This window comes from Ursus americanus, chromosome 21 (assembly GCF_024610735.1).
Source record: "Ursus americanus isolate L20-20 chromosome 21, mUrsAme1.1.p, whole genome shotgun sequence".
NCBI classification, from domain to species: Eukaryota; Metazoa; Chordata; class Mammalia; order Carnivora; family Ursidae; genus Ursus; species Ursus americanus.
Window position 1 is genome coordinate 57,484,931 of NC_142147.1, and position 22,531 is coordinate 57,507,461.

A 22,531-nucleotide genomic window follows, 5' to 3' on the forward strand; every position below is an offset into this window, starting at 1 on the left:
ATGCATTTGATTCTCTCAGCTCCACAGTTATGAAAAAAAAAAAATCACCTGACTTCTAAGGTTGCTTAATGTACCTCTGGGTGGACATCAGAACCCCTAATATGAGTTTGTTGGTTTCTTTCTTTCTTTCTTTCTTTCTTTCTTTCTTTCTTTCTTTTTTTTAAAGATTTCATATGTATTTATTTGACAAAGAGAGAGCGAGCACAAGCAGGGGGAGCTGCAGAGGGAAAGGGAGAAGCAGACTCCCCAATAAGCAGGGAGCCTGAAGTTTGTTGGTTTCTTGACATCAACCAGTTTACAAAGCCAGGTTGGGCCAGGGTGCATGCTCTGTCCATTCTCTTCAATTTACATTCATTCCCCTGGTGCTCTTACCTAGTATCATGATTTGGAATGTCAGTGTAAGCTAACAACTCCCAATTTAAAAAATTTTAGAGAGGGGATGCCTGGATGGCTCGGTCGGTTAAGCATCTGCCTTCAGCTCAGGTCGGTCGGTTAAGCATCTGCCTTCAGCTCAGGTCATGGGATGGAGTCCCGCATCAGGCTCCTTGCTCAGCAGGGAGCCTGCTTCCCTCTCTGCCTGCTGCACTCCCTCCTCGTGCACTCTCTCTCCCTATCTCATAAATAAATAAATAAAATCTTTAAAAATAAGTAAATTAAAATAAAAAGAGAGTTTTATTTAAATTCAAGTTAGGACAGCTGACCAGTATACACAATCTTCACAAAGAAGAGAGTGCTCTGGGGAAGGAACATTTGGTGCAGTGTTATATTTTGTTTTTACATAAAGAGTTACAAATTATCATGACCAAGGGCATTCCAGAAAGTTACAGACTTTGTCTTATGTTTTTAGTATGTGCAAAACCGTATGATTTAATCTTATGGGAACCAAGGAGGGTTGTGGGGGTTTCTTGTTTTTGTTTTTTCTTATCTTTATGTTTGGAATGCTCCTTTTTGGGTTTTTTGTTTTGTTTTGTTTTTTCTTCAACAAAGCAGATGTGCAATGTGTGCTTGGGGGCAGAAATAGAGTCCATGCTTTGAGGTTTTGACAAGTCATTTTGACTTTGGTAAATGCTAAAGTATAGCTTCCCTGAGAGCCCAAAAGCAGGGCCCACAAACACGAAAAGTTGAAACTTTCCATTATTTATCAGGGCTGAACTCTCTTCCAATGTTCAGTCATTGGTTGAAATGCCTACTTAACACATGCCTTGTGGTCTCAAACATTTCAAATTGGCAATGCTCAAAACTGGAGTCCCGAGTTTCCCTCCAAGCTTCCTCTAATTGCTCCTCCCCACTTCACAGAATGGCAAATCCATTTTTTTTGGTAATATAAGCCAATTACATGACTCAGAAATTCATTTATCTTATGAAAAAGGCCCTGGGCCAAATAAGGCCCAGGCGAGTATGCAATCCGTGAGAGGGGACTTCCGGTAGGAGGATTTTTGAACTACTTTTTTGGTCCGCTACCGGACAAGAGGATCCGGGAAGGTGGTACCAAAAACGGGAAGTCACCAGGCCAGCCTCGAGTCGAAGGCGAGTTCTGTGCCTTTGCGTATGCCTCCACCCTGACGAATGTCCCTGCCTCCCGAGACTCAATTTCCCCAGGCACAGAATGAAGGCTCTCGCACCTGCCCCTTGGTCCTCTCGAATTGTAAAAATGCAGATCGGTGGCTCAGTTCCTTGCGCTCCTTCCCCTAGGATAAGACTCCTGCTGAAGACCCGCCTCACACGGTTGGATACAGAGGAGAGAAACCACAGTACCCAGAAGGCATCTGAGGCGGCTCTGGCCAATGACAGCACCGGACAGGGACGTTTCCTGCGACACACGTACGTGGGCGGGACTTCCGGGTGTTTCACTGCCGTCGCCATTAGCGTCCGCCGTTTGCCGTGGAACGGCCTTGACTTAATGAGGGCTTGGCCAGCGCCACATCTAAGCCCTTCCGTGGGGAACGAGCTGGGAAGCAGGATAGACCTCACCTTCGCGTTGTGTAGGGGCCGTGACCCCCGGTAGCGGGTGTCCCTCCCTGGCCGCCCGCTGGGCCGCAGCCTCTGCAGCCGCTCTCATCCTCGCAGTCGCCGAGGGCGGCGCCCCGAGTCGTGGTGCCTTTTACTCAGGGGACGCTGCGGTCCGGCCTGCCGCTCTCCGTCGAGGTCGCCAGGGCGCGCAGAGCAGAGGTGTGGCCGGCAGGCTGCCCCGGCGCTCGCCGCTCCCAGCCTTGCTCGACCCGCAAGGCCCCGTGATGGCGGCGCCGCCGACCGGACAGGCCCAGGTCAGTGGACGTTGGTTTCGGGATTGCCTCTTTTTTGCGAGGGAAGACCCGGGCTCTGCAGGGCTTGAATGTGTCTACGCAGTTGTGTGTTTTGGCGTGCGGGGCTGGCGTACCACTTAATTGATCCCCCATTTCATAAGGTGTGCAGTTTCTGACTTGCTCAAGAAGTGGAAAGAATGAATGATGCTTCCGCGGGGGACTCCTGTCATTCTTAAAATAAATTCCCCCCCCCACCATACACTGAGTTGATCCCCGCTGCCCCACCTGTCCTCCTTCAACACGTGACCTTGGTCATCGGGCGGAGGGGGAATAGCTCTTCAGACAAAAGTGCATGGACAAAAGCAAAGTACGTTGATTGTTTCGGAAGCCCACGAAGGCCGGTGAGGTTGCCATGGTTCCTTCCGGCTGCTGAGTGCCTTTGGGAGTGCGAGATCCTGTGGTCTCTGCAGGATGCTCCACAGCCAGCACGCTTTGTGGCCAGTTCCTGTGTTAATCTGTAGCCATTTGTGCTCCCTGGTCCTGAGGTATCCTGGCCTCAGGGATAAGAGCTGTCAGAGCTCAGGAAGGAAAAAGAGGCTTATGGTTCATATGGCTTCTCCCCCTAGTTTGGCAGACCCTGGGGAGGCCCAGGCAGGATGGGGAGCAGGTCTGGGCCCTGCCATTTACCGAAGAAGGTACCACCCCTTCAAGGTGACTTTCCTGTGAGGTTAGTGATGAGGGCGCTGCTCCTCTGTCCATGTTCACAGAAATATTTTGGGGTGATGGGAATGTATTTAACAGCAAAAACTGGGGCAAATGCTTCATAGCCTCTTACTTTGTAATCACTCTGATTATGGAGGAGTGTCCAGTTTACTCTCTTCAATACTGCTAGAGTAGTCTGTCTTAATCTCTCTTCTGGTTTGTAAGATGCAAGACTTAGCATGAATTGGTGGAGTTCCCTTAGCCTTTCACAGACTGGAGGTGATGAGATGTTTTCCTTACGGTTCTGGGAGAAACAATGATTATCCCAAAGCACACTGAGCGTTGAGTAATTTGTCTAAATCTCACAACTGTTATTGGTGAAGTGGGAACTATTATTGTATTGATCCAGAAACCGAGGCTCAGAGAAATGAAGTGATGTCTTCAAGGTAACACAGCTGGCAAGTGTCGGGTTTCAAGAGTTTGGATGCAAGCCACAGGAGACTGACTTAAGAACTGGGGACTTGTAGTCCCTTTAACGAGGACGTGAAGCCCTCAGCATGGGGCAGGCAGCTAGCAGGACCAGTGAGGCTCAGGTACTGCTGTTGTTACTGATACTGTTATTATCACATTCACTCATTCCTCTGACGTCCTAGAGCCCTTGCTTTCTGCATCACCCAGTCCTCATGTCATTTCCATTGTCTTGTGTGACCTTCCAGTTGCTCCCACAGAGGAGGCTTCTTTCTCCCTTATGCTGCCGTAGTACATCCAAAGCATTGCCCGAGCCCAGCACAGAGCTTGGCCCTCGGGAGGTACGAGGTGATTGGAGCCTTGATCACTCTGCATCTTTACCAGAGATGTAGGGATGAGCTCTGATCCCATCCAGCAGCCCCAAGGCCAACGCTACTACCTCTGTTTGACTTTCCAGATATCTGTGACCTTCGATGATGTGGCCGTAACTTTTACCCAGGAGGAATGGGGGCAGCTGGACCCGGCCCAGAGGACCCTGTACCAGGAGGTGATGCTGGAAAACTGTGGACTTCTGGTGTCTCTGGGTAAGTCCTCCCCACTCCACCATGGGGAGACCTACCACCTCCTTGTCAGAGAACCCTGTGGCTCCAGCCTGGCTGGTCAAGAAGGCCTCTGGAGCCCTCCTCCTCTCCCTCATCCCTACAGCTTTAGTCATTTTCTACATGAATCTCTTTGGGCCTGCTCTCCTGTGTCTGTCTGGGCAAGCAGCAGTTCCTCTTTGGCTCCTAGAAAGTAAAGGAAGGAAAGGGGGGTGTTCTGCAGAACCCAAAGGGAGGATTTCCAGCTGGGTCCTGTGAGGGACTGATAGAGGTACTGGGAATGACCACGATTATGCCCTGGCTTCTGGTCTGTCGTCCTGGCTTCTCTTTCTGGCTCTCTCTGCTCATGTCACTGTATGCAGAAAGGTTTTTTTTCTGCCTCATCAAAGTGTGACATGACTAGCCACCCAGTCCCTGCCCTCTCTGGCCCCCAGATTCCTCGTCTCTGCGTCTTTGCGTGTTTATATTGTTCCTCTTTCTCTGTCTGCTGCTGGACTGTGTGGGTTGTCCTTGAGGCAGGAATGGCCACCCGAGCCGGTACTTCTCTGGACCTCTCACCCCAGTGCCCAGCACAGACTGGCCTCCATCCGAGGTTCTTATTTCACATTCCAGAGAGGGAGCTGACTGCATGAGCCTGATTGGCTCAGGTGTCCTTAGCAGGGTTGTGAGTGATGGGATGATCTCCAAGAAGAGGGTGAGTCAGGCAGGCCCCCGGGAGGCCTTTGCCTTCCGTGCCAACAGGTATTGTTCCAAACGACGTGATCTCGGTTATGGGGCTTCTTTGTGTTCGTGTGCCTTCGTGATTGTCACTTGTTTCAAGGGCCGACATCCTCTGCCAGTACAAGAGAGAGAAGTTAGAGTAAACTTCTCAGCGGTTGTGCCCCCAGGAGACATTTGGCAATGTTTGCAGCCACTTTGGGTTGTCCCGCCTTGGGTGAGGGTGGTACTGGCATCTAGTGGTTAGAGTCCAAAGGTGCCGTGAACGTCCTTCGCTGGACAAGACAGCCCTCCTCAGTGAAGAATCATCAATTATCCCACCTGCAGCATCCAGAGTGGCACGGTTGAGAAATACCAGCTTAGATGTTTCTGTGTTTGAGGCGAGTCACCTCAAGGCCATTCACTTTGAGGGAAAGGAGGGCTATAAATCCAGAGCTTAGGATGAGACGTGCCTATTCTTGGAGAACTGGAATTGTCTGTCAGTGAGAAGAGAAAAAGCAAAATTAGAAAAGTTGGATAGATTAAATATTTCACAACAAAATGTTTCCAAATAAAAAGTCCACTCTCTTTTCCTGCTGACCTCCTCCCTCACCTTCAGTGCTTTCCCTGAGTTCACTGTGCTCGGCTGTGCTGGGCGTCTAGTGATTTCCCCACGGCCAGACCTGCCTCGGGCCTCTGCTTGCTGTTGTGTCTGCCTGGTGAGTGTTCTTGGGCATTTCAGCCTCTCACACGGTCGCCCGTTGTGTGCATAATCACCACCTCGCCGCTGTGTCCTGACCAGCGGATCTCCTGGAGGCCCTCCCCCATCCCTCTCACTTCTCTCATCATCCTGGTTATAACCTCTATGCCAGTGGTTCTCATCCAGGGATGATATCATCTCCCCGGGGACACTGGGCAGTGTCTGGAGACATTTTTGGTTGTCACAGGTAGGATAGGGGTGGGACAGGCACCTGGTGGGTGGAGACCTGGAACACAGCCAAACATTCTTAAGCACAGGACAGTTTCCTCCCTGCCTTTCCAACAAAAATTAGCTTGACCTAGATAATCATGCCCATGAACCCAAGTAATTATGCCAGGTTGAGAAACCTTGTTTCAGAGAGTGTAGGAACACTTCATCAACTGGCATTGAGAGACACCCTGATATAATCGTTTCCTGCCTTCTGATTGTTTTTCATGGCAAGTCTGGTTTTAGTGCTGAATCTTACTATACTTTCTTCACTGCCCCCCCCCTCCAATTGTTAGTACTTTGCGCTTTAAAACAGAGGGAGTAGCCTTGGGTTTGTAGCCCTGAGTAGGCACAGGATCTCACTGGGACTTACCATCATTTTGATTTCATTTTGCTGAGTGTTCGTGGTGACCAGCCACCAAAGGAAGTGACTCTAGGTTTCCCATTTACCAGAGTGATGCAAGATTCTTTCTTTGAAGAAAATAAGAAAAATTAAACATGGGTCATGTTAAAAAGCAGTTCATAATCATCACTGAGCACTGACCAAGCAGGACTGTTCAGGCCTATTCATGCTCCACTTGTTTAAGTTCCACAGCATTCCCCCCGCATTAATTTGCACTTGTAAGATTTTAATTTGTAGAGGTGACTTAGTGACAGACGACACAGGGAGGTTAATGGTATTGTATGTTTTACGTATCTTTGTGTGTATTTTTGTGTATATATACACAGGCACACACCTGTACACACATGCCTGTATGTGTGTGGTGGTTGTGTATAAAAGAAAAAAACTTTTTCCTCTACTCAGCAACACTTCTGATATAAAAATTTTGTTTTTACACCATGCCGTTCGACACTGACTACCTGGAGTTGGCACAGATCCTGCAGGTTAAGGGCTCAGTCTCCTAGGGCAGCCCCTTCCCCCCACCCATCCACTTCACATGCCAGTCACAAGTCCAGGGTGTCACCTGTCCTCATTAACTGGCTGGAAATCAGATATAGGACCCCTTCCTCAGAGTTGATGATTTGCCAGGGTGGCTCACAGAACTTAGGAAAACACCTTACTTAATATCACCTGTTTATTATAAATGATTTAATTTGAAACCGCTAAGTGGAAGAGATGCGAAAGACAGGGTATGTAGGACAGGACACTGAGCTTCCATGCCCCCTAGCCTTGCCACCCTTCTAGCACCTCATCGTATTAGCCAACCTGGAAACTCGCTGAACCACTTTAGTTAGGGTTTTTTGTGAAAGCTTCATTACATAGGCCAATGATTGATGAAGTCATTGGCTGTTAGTGATTGGACTCAATCTCCAGCCCTTCGTGCCTCCACAGAGGTTAAGTGATGGAACTGAATGTTCCAGTGTTATAATTACATGATTTGTTCCCCTGACCCTTCCGCCTTAGGTGTTTTTTTAAAGTCACCTCAGGAACATAATAGTATTCTTAATAGAAGAAAGCAAAAAACTCTCATGTCTATTTCTGTGTTAGGGGAGGCAGTCTATGGACATTTGCTGGGGTGAAGGTTTTAACATCAGAGTGGAGTCAGTCGTCTTCATCGTTGAGGTGCTGGTCTGGGACGATGTTGTCTGGGTGTGCGACTGGGGTATCCTTTGCAAGTGAGTGCCCACTCAAGTTGGGGGTTTTGCCATGTTTAGTTGAAACAGTGGTGTTAGTGTGGGGTGTACATAGGCTAAGAGGCCTTTTATTAGGGCAAGATAGAGACTCATTTAGGGGTTTATTTGTCCCACTGGAATTTGAAAAGTTGTTTGAAGTGACCATTATGTATTTTACTTAAACCAGCTATTTGGGGCACGTTTGGGCCATGAAAGCTCTGTTGAATGTCTCTTCCCAGAGCGTACGTAGCATTGCATAATTTGAGAAGTGAAACCTGTGTCTCTTACCAGTATTGTCTGCAACTCTGAAGGGAATAAGGAATGTCCTGATGGTGCTTTGTATTGTGACCCTTGTATGTGTAGAGATGTGTGATTTTGACTTCTATTTGGAGTGTCTGTGAGACAAGAGATTTTTAAGAGTGCTTTACCCCAAAGGAGACCATTTTTAGACAATGGCCCAGCAGTTTATAATGAATGTGGAGATGGGGCCATTTGCTAATCAGGCATCCAGCGCTAAGATAACCCCCCCTGAAGTTTGTCCAAGTAATATTTCTTAGGGTCCCATTTTTTATTTGGAACACTCTGGCCAAGGGATGGAAAGCAGCAACATTCCACTGAGCTCTGTCGTGTATGGTGGATAGCAGTGTCTTTCTGATGGTCCACAAACTCTCGTTAACTATTCACTCTGTTAATCTCAAGGGACTTTGCAGGTAGCCAGAGGGTCTGAGGGAGAGCTGACCTCCTCCAGCACCATAGCATCTGGCAAGGGACTGAGGACAGGAGAAGCTGCCCCCTCCTACAAGTGGAGTTATGCCAGAGGGCCCAGATGGTTCCGTTCTGTCTTACAGAGTCCTCAGGAGCTGTGCTGAGCTTGTGCAGTTAACAGTATTTCGAATAGATCTTAGAGTCTTTGTTGGAGGGAACCCCATTTAAGGTGGGCTGATTTGTAACAGCAGCAGTGAGATTAAATAAAATTTACAAATGAGGAATGTAGTCACCAGCCCCCAAATAATACTAAGTAGTAGTATTAGCTGAAACTGTCCCCACAATGGGACTAAAAGACGTTGGATTTATGTATCCATAATGAATGCGTTGAATGAATTTCCTCGGACAAGGCTGTCATCGATGTACCGTCGTCCCCGTGCTTCTCGAGAAGGGTGGGCGCAGTTAAGATCTTGTGCGCAGAGATGGTGTGCAGTGGCAGAGTTGTGGAGCCAGCGTCACAGGCAGCCTGGGAAAAGAGAAGTGTTCCCCTTCGGATAAAGGCAGGCTGGCGGAGAAGCTGTTGAAACATGCGCTGAACAGAACACGGTAGGCAGATGTGTAAGCCCAAGATAATTACCAGGTTGCTGATTGGATGACGTTATTAATTTATATTGGCTCTTATTGGGTGTGTGGATTGTGTGAATCAGCTTTGGCTGCCAGACTGTGTGGCTTCAACAACAGCTTTATTTTCACGTCGTTCTGGAGGCTGGAAGTCCCAGACCCGAGGTGCCAGCAGACAGGTTTCTGATGATGATCTCTTCCTGGCTGCCACCTTCGTGCCGTGTCCTCATGTGGCCTTGCCTCTGGCTCGGAAAGACCCCTTCTTCCTCTTTTAAGGATACCAGTCCTACCAGATTGGGACCATATCCCCGTGACCTCATTTAACCCTATTACTTCCCTACAGGCCCTATCTCCAGATACGATCACATTGGGAGTTTGGGCTTAGTAATGATATTTAGGAGCACACACACTCGGTCCTTAGCAGGAACTCTAATGGGTGGACCACCGCGTTAAGATTGTGGTAACCCACCATGAGGTGCCCTTTATTTTTCCCAGGGTTAAGAACAGATACAACTGGGCTGTCAGATGGAAAAGCAGTAGAGCAGTCATTCCTTTATTGCTTAGCTGTTATGTGAAGTTTTACTCCCTGGAGGCCCCTTTCCAGCTTCCCTTGGGCCATATTCACTACCTTAACTGGTGTCTGTGAGTCCCATTTTACCAAGTCAGTTTGTAAGCACCAAAAATTTACTTTAATGTGTTGTGTCAGAGCATCCATGTCCAAAATGGGGTATTTTAGGACATGGGTATTGTGAGTAGGGGAAATATAGGCAAGTCTACATTAAAGTGAGATACCTATTTTTCCTTGTATTTAGCTACTTTTTAAGTTTGGGCAGATCAGTATTTAACTTTAGTGGGATCTCCAGGTATAACTATGATTTGAGCCCCAGCATGGATTAAATTTATGAAGTTTTGTCAGTTAGTGCATTTTAGCAAATTCTCAAGTTAATTCAGAACCTGTATTGTAGAGCCAGAAAAGCCAATCAGTGCCATGTTTTGTTTTGGGGATATAATTTGGTGGGGGTATAATTTCTTTGGAATATAAATTTTGTTATGCTGTATGTAATTATTATATACAATTTATTATATAAGTTTCTGGTATATAAATTTTGCATTTCCAACTGGGTCAAATCATAGACTGTGTTTTAGTTATATACCTTGTCTTATTTAGTTATCTTTTATTTCCTCTCTCTGTATCTAGGGGTTTGTTTTTGTTACTATTTTTAAAAGAATACACAGTTTAGAATGAGTATTATGTGTTCTAGACCTGGTATTTGCTTGGTACATAAATTTTAAAGCGCACCCCCCTCCTTTTTCCCTTGGGCTTTCAGCTTCCTGAAGCCACATATTGAATTTGTCTCCTGCTGGTAAGAGGAGGAGCGGGGAGGGCCTGGGGCCTCTGGGCAGCAGCCTCCGTGGGATGGCCCTGATCCACAGCATAATTGTTTTTGTCACCTCTCTGTTCCTGGTCATTTTTCTTTTCTTTGGGTATTTACCTGAGAAGCTTTTGGCAGTCCCAAGTGGCCTCTGCTGTGAGTGGCGGCCTCCCTTTCTAGGGTGCCCCAGACAACCCCAGAGGGGCTGGGGCTTCTAGAGCAACAGTGGTGGCAGCAGCATTATCCTGATTGTGTCAGTTTGATTTTAAGGAGGAGACTCTTGGCATGCTAATGGGCAGCAGCCGTCAGGGTGCCCAGACACATTGGCCAGGGGTTGTACAATCTGGAATAAGGTGAGAAACATCCTGAGGTGTCTTAAGGGGGAACAGGAACAAGATATCCCATACACATTTTCCCCCTCCATTATACAGTGAATCATGCGTCTCCAGGACTGGGGTCCCTGCTGGGTGGGGGGTCAGATTACAACAGTCAGTTAAGCAACAGTGGCGAGATTTGCCCTTGAAGCAACTTGAGCCTGTTGTGCCACGGCATCTGAGGAGGGCGCTGATGCCGTGTTGCCAGTAGATCCCCTATATCATGCAGGGAGCCAGTGCCGGGACTCTCCACCAGGGATGCCTCGAGAAGGGTGAGCTAATGCGATTGGTCTCTCACAGGTAACCCAGTGGAGTTGCCCACCAGCTTCTGGCCCAGTTGGTCAGACCTGTGCCCCGGTAGTCTGTGGGGGACCTCAGCCTTGCACGATAGCCAGTTATCCTCATTGCCCCTGGGGGCACCCCCCCCAACTTGACCGTGGAAGACAGATTGATGAGATCCATCTTTCCAGATCAAGTGGCAACTAGGGAATCAGCCCTTGCAGACGCAGATTATCACACCTGAAATTACAGAAAGACTTTGCTAAGGATCTAAAATTAACACTTAGATTAATGAAGACACATACCTTGTTTCGAATGAAGAGTCAGTATTTTAAATGTCAGTTCTTTAAATTATTCCATAAATTCATTTCCACTTGAAACAGCGTAATGTATTTGAATAGCTTGGCACAGTCCCTGGGATATGGTTACACCCTATTTACTATTTACTATTAGGATTTACTACTAGGATTAAAAATTCCTTAATGTGGCAGATTAGTGAAGCACCTGGACTCAGGCGCCACACTTCAGCGAAGACTTGTCAGGAAAATGACCTGGGAGGTGAGACCGGAAGAGTTAGAGTTAGCCTGAGGCACGAGGCGGGAAGAGAAGAGCCTTCCAGGTAGAAGGGCCTGGGGTTGCAGGGAGCATCACTCCTGGTAGCTGAAGGGGACTCGTCCTCTCCTTTCCACTGCCCTATCACTGGGCCCTGTGCTGAGCATGCAATAGACGCGAGCAAGATTTGCTTAGTGACAGCTGATAATCTTGGGCTATTGTTCAGTGTCTGCCAGAGCAACCTTCTGTGGGTCCTGGGGCCTCTGCCCTTGACTCCTCTACAGAGTCCTGTGTTGTCTTCCCCTGCATCTGTGTTTGGCTGCATAGGACAGAGCAGCTCAGGCTTCACCCTGAAGGAAGTTTATCATCTCACGTAATAGGAAGCTCTGAGGTGGGACTGGCTCCCAGGTTGTTGGGTGATAATCCAGCTGTGTGTTTCTTTACTTCCTCTCTGTGGTCTAGGTCTTTTAGGCAGGTTCCCTCACAAAAGTCCCGGGATGCCGCCAGACTACGGGAGCAGCAGATCCCCTCATTCAGCCATCCTGGATAGAGCTCTCTAAAGTTGCGTACCTCTAACTATTGGTGATTGAGGAATGCCACTTGCAGGTTGGTAGAGACTGGTTTTTCAACCTTCCTTTGATGCCAGAATCATCTGGGGAGGTTTTAAAATCTACCAATATCCAGGCCTCACCTGCAGAGATTTCGTTTCCATTGGATGTGAACCCGACATCCCAGGAGGTGTTGATAAACGCATGGTTGAGACTCAGTTACTTGGATTGATTAGAAAACACTTTCTGGAAGGAGGGGGTCATATTCCCTGGGATTCTGTGTGCTGGAAGTCAAAGGGAGTAGGTGCTGTCTACAGAGCCAGCACTACTGTCTAAAGTCGTTGGATCCCACAGTGGTGTTTATGCCTATTTCCAGGTGACAGGTTAGTATTTTGTTTGTGGATGGGAGTAGCTACATTCTGAGGTCATATCGACATTCTAAGGTCCCAGACTAGATGGAGAGGTTTTCTTTCTTTTCACAAAAACCCTAGTGTCTCCTTTCTTTCTTTGTGAACAGGGTGTCCTGTTCCTAGACCTGAGCTGATCTACCAGCTGGAGCACGGGCAGGAGCTGTGGACGGTGAAGAGAGACCTGTCTCAAAGCGCCTATCCAGGTAGGAGCCACGATGTGGGCACGTGGGAGACCCTGCAGGCTCGAGACCAGGGGGAGGCCACTGGTCCTGGTTCCCTGGGGAAGCTTCTTGTTCTGGCCTCTCTGGTAGTTTGGAAGCCACGGAGCCCTTTGACCCGAAGTCAGCGTGCCTGGCAGGGGACCCAGAATGTTGCTCACTCCTTCCATCTGCCAAGCTTCAGTGAATGGTCCTGCCACCCAAGCAGGTTGGAGACGGGGTACAGCCTCAGAGGATTCCTCACACCTCCACCTCCCCCACATCCAGCCGTCCCCCAGTCCTGTCCATTTCACATCTTGTACGTCTCCTGAATCCATCACTTGCCTCACCTCCCTCAGACCCGTCCCCACACTTAGTACACGCTACCATCATCTCTTCTCTGGGGGATGCTGCTCGTCTCCTAACCGGCCTCTGCATCTGCTGGGGCCTCTAGTCAGCTCTGCGTCCTGCGTGAGCTACCCCGGTGCTCAGACTTTGTTCCGGATGGTTACCACTTCCCCAGCCGCAGATGTCTGAGCATATGACCCCTGAGGGGTCTTTGCGTTGAAAGTCAAGTGCGCCTCCTCCATTGCTTGATCCTGGATCCTCCCGCACTCATTTGGGCTCCGGTGTCTGCACCTTCCCCTTCCATCTGGCGGGCGAGGTCTTGGCCCGGCCCTGGCCGGTTCCTGACCCAGAGTCTAGAGCACACCTTTTCAGGAAATTGTTTTCTTCATTCATATTCTGTTTGTTGTATAATGTAACTTCATCCTTTCTCTACTCAACATAAAAATAGGCTCAAATTCCTTACAGTCGAAGAGAATCAGTAAAAAAGTTCCTGTCTCACATCGTCTTCATCCACTCTCTGCGCGTTCAGTTACTCACGTGTTTTGACTCTCATACACGGTGCTGCCAGGAGCCGTCCCGTATCGGTCGTCTTGCACATGATTACGGTGTCTCTGCTGTTTCTTGGAGTGAAATTGTTGGATTATAGGCTATGCAAGCTTCCAAGTTTACTGGATAATTGCCATTGTGTTCTAAAGGACGTGTACCAATTTACACTTTCCCCAGTAAAGCGTGGAGGTTCCTTCGACCCTGTACTTTGTCCACTACTTGATACTCCGAGGCTCCTCAATAGTTGACAAAATTCTGCCCTATACTTGATATTCTCAATTCAGTGTCGATACATGTTGACAAAACTGTATCTCATGTGGTCTTGGTTTGCTTTGCCTTCATTGCTGAGGAGCTTTAGCACCTGATCATATGATTGGTGGTCAGTCTGTATTTTCTCCTTTGAAATGTCATTTCATGATAAATACCTATTTTTCTATTAATTCATTTGCTTTTGATTTGTAGGGATTCTTTGTACATTCTTTACACTTACCTTTCATTGTTTTTTTATTTTTTAAAGATTTTTATTTATTTGACGGAGAGAGAGACAGCCAGCGAGAGAGGGAACACAAGCAGGGGGAGTGGGAGAGGAAGAAGCAGGCTCATAGCGGAGGAGCCTGATGTGAGGCTCGATCCCAGAACGCCGGGATCACGCCCTGAGCAGAAGGCAGACGCTTAACGGCTGAGCCACCCAGGCGCTCCTTACCTTTCATTGGTTATATGTACTACAGATAAAATTTTCTACTTTTCAATATTGTTTTTTCACTTATTTAAAGTCTATTTTGTTGAATAGAGGTTCTTATTTTACTGTAATTTTCTTATATAATTAGTGATTTTGTCTTGTATAAAAATCTTGCTTTATCCCCCAACATCAAAAACATATTGTTTATTTTATCCTTAAAGGTTTTTAAGCTTGTTATTTGACATTTAACTCTTTTTGGTCTGAGGTAGGATTTGAATATGGTGTGAGGAATACAGTTTTTACTTTCCCAGGGTCACACTAATTTTTCTAGCTCCATTTACTATGCTTTCTCTCCTTTTACTGCTGAGCTGTTCTGCCTCCTCCGCCATCCACCAGAGCTCCGTGTGTGTGTTTCCTGAGCTCTCTATTCTTTTTCTGTTGTCCATTTGTCTTCTCTCTGTGCCAGTACCAGAGTGTCTGAGAGTCTGTAATTCCATCACAGTACTATTATCTGAGACGGTAGGTATCCTCCTTATTCTTCCCTGTTTGATCTTCCCTACAAGTCCTACCATCAGACTGTGAAGTTCCTTGATGACCCAGTTGCCATTTTATAGGGAGTTGTACTGAATTCTTTTTATTCGCTTGGGTAGAACTGGCAGTTTCATATTATTAAGTCCTCCCCCCCCCCCCGCCAGGTTTAGTTCAGTAATGATTGACGTAGAGGTTTCCCCACTGTATGAAATTAGAGTGTTTCTGGGAAGCTTTTCATTAGCTGAAATGGCATAAAGCATAAAAGAAATTACCATTAATTTATATGGAAAAATTTTTGACCATTCTCAGACTCAAAATAATCCATTAGGGTTCGGATACCTTAGGACACCTCTTGCTAGTGCAGGCACAGAATGAATTGAGATGAAAGCACAGATGCTCACAGATACCGTTCGAAGCTGTGCTGGCTTGGTGTTGAGTGTAGTTTTGGTGAAGGAGCTTGATGGGCCGCTCTGGCTGCTGAACGCGCTTGCTGCCTCTGTCACAGCTTGCTGCGGAACAACACTGAACACTGTTGCTTTTTGTGGTTTTTTCATAAAACTGAAAATCTTCGAATTTCCTTCAGTTAGTGAAAACTGGTGCTCATATAAATCTAAGTAATGAAAGAAGAAAATTAAAAAGGAAAAAAGTGTTTCTTTTTGTGCTGAGAACTGTTCGGATTTACTCTCTCAACTATCTTACATATCATAACATCAGTGTGAGCTGTAGTCCTCCTTGTACATTACCTTCCTAGTACTTCCCTTGTAACCGGAAGTTTGTACCTTTCCACCCACCTTTCTCCAACTCCTCTAACCCGCACGTTAAATTCTTCATTGATATAGCTCTTCTTTAATGTCTTCAAGTACACTAGTATCATTTTCTCATCTAGCCATGCGTATTTTCTGAGTCTTTTCACCAGACTGCTCCTCAGGCAAACCAGACTGCATATGTCCAGCCCAGTCCTGCTCACCTCCTGCCTTATGAGCCTTGTCCTCAGAGGTCTCACTGTCACCCCTGTCAGAACCTTGGGAATCTTGTTTTCCTTCTCTCCTACCTTTCCCTGGATCCTCAGTAGTACCATCTTTGTGCTCTCGGTGCCTGTGTACATTCTGTCTCCTAAGGCCACTGTGCCCTTTGTACTTTCTCTTTTGTGGTAATTCATGTGATGCCAGTAGGACTCACATCATGGGCACCTCCTACTGGAAAGCTCCCTTGGATCTCTTTCGGCACACAGTTAGCCAGGCAAACTCAAGGCTAGGAACACAGAAGTCCCAAGACCGCCAAGTCTGCCCAGGTCATCCAAAACCACTGGAAGTTCAGAGATTTCCCAGAACTACCTTCAGGTTCAATGAGTTGATAGAAACACTCAGAAAACTTTCTAAAAGCTGTTATACTGTACTCTCAATCACGTTTGTTACAAACAAAGGTACAGCTTAGCAGAGAGGCCAGAGGTGCTCCAAATACAAAACTCCTGTGTCTTCAGTGACTTGTTACCTCCGGGCATCCTGTGTGACAATAGGTGCATGGATATTGCCAACCCAGGAAATTGGCCAGAGCCTCAGTATCCAGATTTTTATTGAGCCTATATTACATAAGCATGACTGATTGAGTCACTGCCCATGGGACTCAATCTCTAGCCCCTTTTTTCCTTTCCAGAGTTCCAGCTGATACCTCGTGCCTCAAAGCCGCAACTTTCCGATTATATGGTTGGTTTTTCTGATGTCTCCAGACCTTACCCTGAGTCATTTCTTTAGTATAAACTAGGGGCCCACTAGGAGTTATGTTTTGACATAAAGTATCAGGTGCATTCCTAGGCACTCACCATGAATGACAAAGACAGGTCTATCGGAACTATGCAGCGTTGAGAGGTTACTTCCTTGGAGCTGGGACAAAGACCAGACTTCTTTTAGGGGAAAGTTAGTTTTCCATTACACGCTTTCTATCTTCTATCAGGGCTCCATTAGGTGCCCTTTCTTAGTGCTCTTACAACATCGTCCTTGCTTAGAGGAGACCAAACATACAGCATTCTTATTAGTCTATCTGGCCACATCCAGTATGGAATTGTGTCTCCATTCAAGACCCCCTGTCCCCTCACCCAGCTTCTCCTGGGTCTCCCTTTCAAGGTGTTAACAGTCCAAGGTCCAGGGAAAAAAAAGAAATTGCAGTCCTGACATTCATAGGTAATAAAACATCACAGAGACAGGCACTGTTTTCATCTTCAGTTTTTTCACTGAAATGCTGATTTTGTTTTATCTGTGTTGTTACTACTAACAGGCCTTTTTGTATATTGGGTTTCTTTCAGGTGACAAGGGAAAACCCAAGACCACAGAACTTTCCACTTGTGCACCAGCCCTGTCTGAGGGGGCCTTGTTCCAGGAACTAAGACAGGGAGACCCAGGGAACTTCCAGCTGGTCCAAACCACAGATCAGAGTGGGCCATCAGAAATGCAGGAAGGACACTTGAGACCAGGGTTAGAACCCCAGAGGGAGAAACTCCCTGAGAAAACAAACCCTGAGCATGATGGTGTAGGGACAGCTGATCGTGTATGTTTGCGGACTGCACAGGAGCTGATCCGTCCAGGTGCTGTCCGTGACCATGACTCATGTGGTTCAGGTAAAGATCCCATGATTCAGGAAGAGGAAAATACCTTTAAGTGCAATGAATGCGGGAAAACTTTTAATAAGAAGCACCTTCTTGCTGGACATGAAAAGATTCACTCTGGAGTGAAGCCCTATGAATGCACCGAGTGTGGGAAAACCTTTATTAAGAGCACACACCTCCTTCAGCACCACATGATCCACACGGGGGAGCGGCCCTACGAGTGCATGGAGTGTGGGAAGGCCTTCAACCGCAAGTCATACCTTACACAGCACCAGCGGATTCACAGTGGAGAGAAGCCTTATAAGTGCAACGAATGTGGGAAGGCCTTCACCCACCGCTCCAATTTCGTCTTGCATAAGAGGAGACACACTGGAGAGAAATCCTTTGTGTGCAAAGAATGTGGACAAGTCTTTCGACATAGGCCAGGATTCCTTCGACATCACATCATCCACAGTGGCGAGAATCCCTATGAATGCTTCGAGTGTGGCAAGGTCTTCAAACACAAGTCATACCTTGTGTGGCACCAGCAGACTCACACTGGGGAGAAGCCCTATGAGTGCAGTGAGTGTGGGAAAGCCTTCTGTGAGAGTGCAGCCCTCATTCACCACTATGTCATCCACACTGGGGAGAAGCCCTTTGAGTGCCTGGAGTGTGGGAAGGCCTTCAACCACAGGTCATACCTCAAGAGACACCAGAGGATTCACACTGGGGAGAAGCCTTTTGTGTGCACTGAGTGTGGAAGGGCCTTCACCCACTGCTCTACTTTCATCTTGCATAAAAGGGCCCACACTGGAGAAAAACCTTTTGAGTGCAAAGAATGTGGGAAAGCCTTTAGCACTAGGAAGGACCTCATTCGACACTTCAGCATCCACACTGGGGAGAAGCCCTTTGAGTGCTCAGAGTGTGGGAAGGCCTTTAACCGCCGGTCAGGGCTCACAAGGCACCAGCGGATTCACAGTGGAGAGAAGCCCTATGAATGCATGGAGTGTGGCAAAGCCTTTTGCTGGAGCACAAACCTCATTCGACATGCTATCATCCACACTGGAGAGAAGCCCTATAAGTGCAGTGAGTGTGGAAAAGCCTTCAGTCGCAGCTCATCCCTCACTCAGCATCAGAGGATTCATACTGGGAGAGCCCCTGTCAGTGTAACAGAAGTGGGAAGACCCTTCACGAGTGGGCAGTCCTCAGTCACCCTCCGAGAACTCCTATTGGGGAAAGACTTCTTGAATGTAACCACTGAGGAAACCCTTTTGCCAGATAAAACATCTACCGTGGCATCTGATCGGACATACCAAAGAGAAACCCCCCAAGTGTCTTCACTGTGAGGAAATCTTCCATCCCAGATCATCAGTAGTCACGTAGAGTCGCATTTTAGAGATTGACCGAGCCGAGAGCCTTATTCTGCATCTGAGAATTCATCCGTGAGGGGGGAGAGCAGTGTTTATTGTGCACGAAGTAAAACCTTCTGCTACATGTTTCTCCTTTGTTTACGCTGCAGTGTTATCTCAGGAATTTTTATAAAAAGGTGGAGATGTAGAAGAGCAAATTGAAACGAAAAACTTTTGAGACTTCTCTGTCCAGCTTACAGCACTTTGTCATGGGTTCCTTAGTTTACTTGGGGCCAGGGGAATGTTTCCGAGGTGTGGGCGTTGACCCTGTATGTGTCACATATAGATACTCATTGCTGTCCAGTGTCAGAAGGGTTAGACACTTGAGGACAGGTATGAAAGCGATAAATGTACACATAAGAACAGCACATCTTATTGCACCAGTTAAGACTTCTAAAGCTTACATTTTTAGAAAACAAACGTTCTTTATTTGGTTTTAAACACCAAACAGACTTTTTCACCTTGTTCTTGATCCAGTCTATTTACTTAATTTCTGTAGCTATATGGTAAACCTCAGAATTGGGGAAAGTGATTCCTCTCTCTTTATTCTTATTTAAATTGATTTAGCTTCCCTAGTTCCTTTGACTTTTCATATAAATCTTAGAGTGCAAAAAATCTTGCTTGCATTTTTATAGGAATTGGTTGAAATCTGTAGATGTTTGTTGAAAAGCAGCATCATGAACACCGTACATGGTATGACACCAGTTATTTAAGTAATTCCTGATATTTTGCTACTGTTTTATAATTTTCAACATACAGGTTCTGTACATTTTTGTTACAGAGTTGTACCGAGGGGTGTTTTTGTGTGTGTGTGAGTGATTATAAATGGCATTGATTTTTACACTTTCATTTTTCCATATGATCTTTAGTAGTATACAGATAATTGTTTTTGGAGTGATATTGTGGTATCCTGCAGCCATGGTGAACTCACATTATTTGTAGCCATTTCTTTGGGTAGAATCCTCAGGCTTTTCTGCAGACATGTCAGCTGCATATAGTTTTATTTCTACCTTCCCATCTGTATATGTGTTACTTTCTTTTCTTATTTTACTGCACTAGTTGAACTTCCAACGTGATGTTGAATAATAGTAAGAAAGGATGCCCTTGACAGATACCTCCTATTAGGAGGAGAATGTTCAGGTTTTCATCAAGTATGATGTTAGTTGAAGTTGTTTTTTTTTTTTTTTCCCCAAGTTTTCTTACCAGGTTTAGAGAATTTCCATCTAATCTTAATTTGCTGAGATTCTTTGGTTACAATGAATGAGCGTTAGATTTTGTCAAATGCTTTGCCTCCATCAATTGACGTGATCATCTGATTTTTCTCCTATAGCCTGTTGATATAATGTATTACATTGACTGGTTTTGAATATTGAACCAGCCTTGCATCCTTGGAATAAATCTCACTTGGTTGCAGAGTATGAATTTTTTTATATATCATATATTAAAACATTCCATTTGTATTTTTTTTAAGGAAGTTTTCCTCATTTCTTGAATTCAGAATAATTTTGATGTTGGATACATTGGATAGTTTGAAGTTTGTCCTTTTCAGGGAATTGTTCCAGTTCCTCTAAATTTTCTAATTAGTTTCTAGACTTTTTTGAAATATTTCCTTACTATCCTTTTAATGGGAGCAGGATCTGTACTTATATCCCATTTGATTCCTGATTTTAGAAGTATGTCCACTCTCTTTTTATCTTTGTCCATCTTCTTAGACATTTATCAATTCTGCTGATCATTTTGGAGAACCAACACTGTATTTCATTGTTTTTTCTCTATTGCTGTTCATAATTTCACTAATTTCCATTCTGATCTCTGTATCTTCTACTTTGCTTTGGTTGCATTTTACTTTTTTTTTCTTTTCTAACGTAAGCATTTAGTACTAGAAAGTTCCCTCACAGCACTGTAACAGCTTCATCCCTCAAGTTTTCTTTTTTTTTTTTTTTAAAGATTTTACTTATTTATTTGACACAGAGAGAGACAGCTAGCGAGAGAGGGAACACAAGCAGGGGGAGTGGGAGAGGAAGAAGCAGGCTCATAGCGGAGGAGCCTGATGTGGGGCTCGAACCCATAACGCTGGGATCACGCCCTGAGCCGAATGCAGACGCGTAACCGCTGTGCCACCCAGGCACCCCCATCCCTCAAGTTTTCATTACAGTTTATTCAGCTCTGCTGTTTCTAGATTTCTCTAGAGATTTTAATGGGTTCGTGGATAATTGTTTAGTTTTCTAGTGTTTGGAGTATTTTCATTACTTTGTTACCAATTTCTAGTTTGGTCTGTTTAAATTTGTTGGAAATGTTTATGATCCAAGTTACAGTCTATTTTATCGAATGTTCTAAAAGTCCTCCTGAAAAGAATGTATGTTCTGCTGTCATTGGGTGGAGTTTCTATAAATGTCTGCACAGTCCTCTTGGTTGGAGCAGTATTTACATTTTCTATCTCCTTACTGAACTTCCATTTAGTATTTCTGTCAATTCCAGAGAGAGGGATGATGAAGTCCTGATGTAGAACTGTCCTGGAGTATAACTGTCTGTTCATCTTTTAAATTCTGCCATTTTCTGGGGCACCTGGGTGGCTCAGTCAGTCAAGTGTCTGCCTTTGGCTTAGGTCGTGATCCCACGGTCCTAGGATCGAGCCCCCCATCTGGACTCTGTACTCAGCAGGGAGCCTGCTTCTCCCTGTCCCTCTCCCTCTGCTTGCTGCTCTGTTTGTACACACTCGCACTCTCAAATAAATAAAATCTTTCTAAAAAAATAGATTACCATTTTCTGTTTCAGGTATTTTAAAACTCTGTTGTTTGGTGCATTCACATTTAGTATTGGTATGTTACCTTGGTGTGTTGACCCTTTCATTGTGTAATGTCACTTTTTGTCCCTGTTCATTTTCTTGCCTTTGAAGCATACGTGGAGTGATATTAATATAGTCCCTGCTGCATGTGTTGATTAATGTTTGTGCGGTTTATATTTTTCCATAATTTTATTTTCAACCATATCTGTATCATTAAATTTGTAATAGCATATAGTTGGGTCATACTTTTTTGTCCATTCTGCTACTTTCTGTCTTTTAGTTGGTAGATTTACATCACTTAAATTGAAAATAATTATTGGTATATTAGGGCTTAAGTGTACCGTTTTTTAATTTGTTTTTTTCTTTGTGTTCCTTTTATAGTGTTTGTCTCGTTTTCTGGTTGTTTTTGTTATTTTGCTTTTCTGTTTTGTGGTGTTTGTTGTTTTGCCCTCCTGTGGGTTACTTCAGCATTTTTTTAGAATTCCATTTGATAGATCTATAACGTTTTTGAGTGTTGTTTTAATTTTTGTATTCTAGGTATTGTATGTACATAACTTATTACAGTCTAATATTATCAGCATTCTAGTACTTTGATGTATAGAAACCTTAATTCCATATTAGGTTCCTTTACATTTTCCATTTTTAATATAATTATTCTAAGTATTTTCTCTTCATACACTGAGCACCATGTTGGATGTTACAAGCTGTGCCTGGGTTGTCAAAACATTTTTTACAAAACTCAAGAAAAGTATGGTCTGTTAACCTCTATTACCCATTCCATTGTTCTTTCTCCCTTTTTGAAGTCCCAGGCCTTTTGTTAACATTTCCCTTCTGTTTGGCAAATTTACTGTAGCCTTTCTTCTGGGGTAGGTCTGCTGTTGACAGAGGACTTTGTTTTCCTTCATCTAAAAATGTTTCTATGTCCCTTTCATTCCTGATAGATGTTTTTTGTGGAATAAAAGTCTTGGGATTTACAGTTCTTTCAGTACAAGAAAAACATGTTACCTCCCTGTGTCCTCTGTGGTTTCAGATGAGAAACCTACTGCCACTCCACCATTGTTCCCCTGTCTGTACTGCATCCTGTCAAGGGCTTTCTATAGAATTCATCAGTTTTATTACGATGTCCTGGCATGGAATTTTTGGAGTTTTCTTGTTTAATATTTGTTCAGTTTTTTAAATCTGAAGATATAGGTCCTTTGCCAAATTTGGGGAATTTCCAGCAATTAGGTCTTCAAATAGTTTTTCAGCCCTACTCTCTCCTTTCTTTCAGGGACTTCAATTAAATGAGTTCTCAGATTTTTTGTTTA

At 45.4% G+C, this 22,531-nt stretch overlaps 1 protein-coding gene across 3 annotated transcripts; it reads left to right on the forward strand.

Annotated features, from left to right (window-relative positions):
- The first annotated feature begins 1,850 nt into the window (after positions 1–1,850).
- On the forward strand, positions 1,851–22,531 carry LOC123777089 (uncharacterized). 3 transcript variants are annotated; one of them, XM_045773561.2, is made up of 5 exons: positions 1,851–2,264; positions 3,355–3,538; positions 3,871–3,997; positions 12,259–12,354; positions 16,752–22,531. In XM_045773561.2, exons 2-5 carry the CDS (start codon positions 3,503–3,505, stop codon positions 18,374–18,376), a joined length of 1,884 nt encoding a protein of 627 aa, XP_045629517.1. In that variant the 5' UTR covers positions 1,851–2,264; positions 3,355–3,502; the 3' UTR covers positions 18,377–22,531. The 3 variants fall into 3 exon arrangements, with proteins under 3 accessions (XP_045629517.1, XP_045629522.1, XP_045629528.1); XM_045773566.2 differs by lacking the exon at positions 3,355–3,538; XM_045773572.2 differs by lacking the exons at positions 1,851–2,264; positions 3,355–3,538; positions 3,871–3,997 and adding an exon at positions 11,661–11,799.

Excerpts from the sequence above, each read along its gene's own strand:
- LOC123777089 (XM_045773561.2), top strand. The coding sequence starts at position 3,503 with ATGGGGCAGGCAGCTAGCAGGACCAGTGAGGCTCAG. Across the intron at positions 3,539-3,870 it reads GCAGGACCAGTGAGGCTCAG|ATATCTGTGACCTTCGATGA; the intron begins GTACTGCTGTTG and ends TTGACTTTCCAG. Across the intron at positions 3,998-12,258 it reads TGGACTTCTGGTGTCTCTGG|GGTGTCCTGTTCCTAGACCT; the intron begins GTAAGTCCTCCC and ends CTTTGTGAACAG.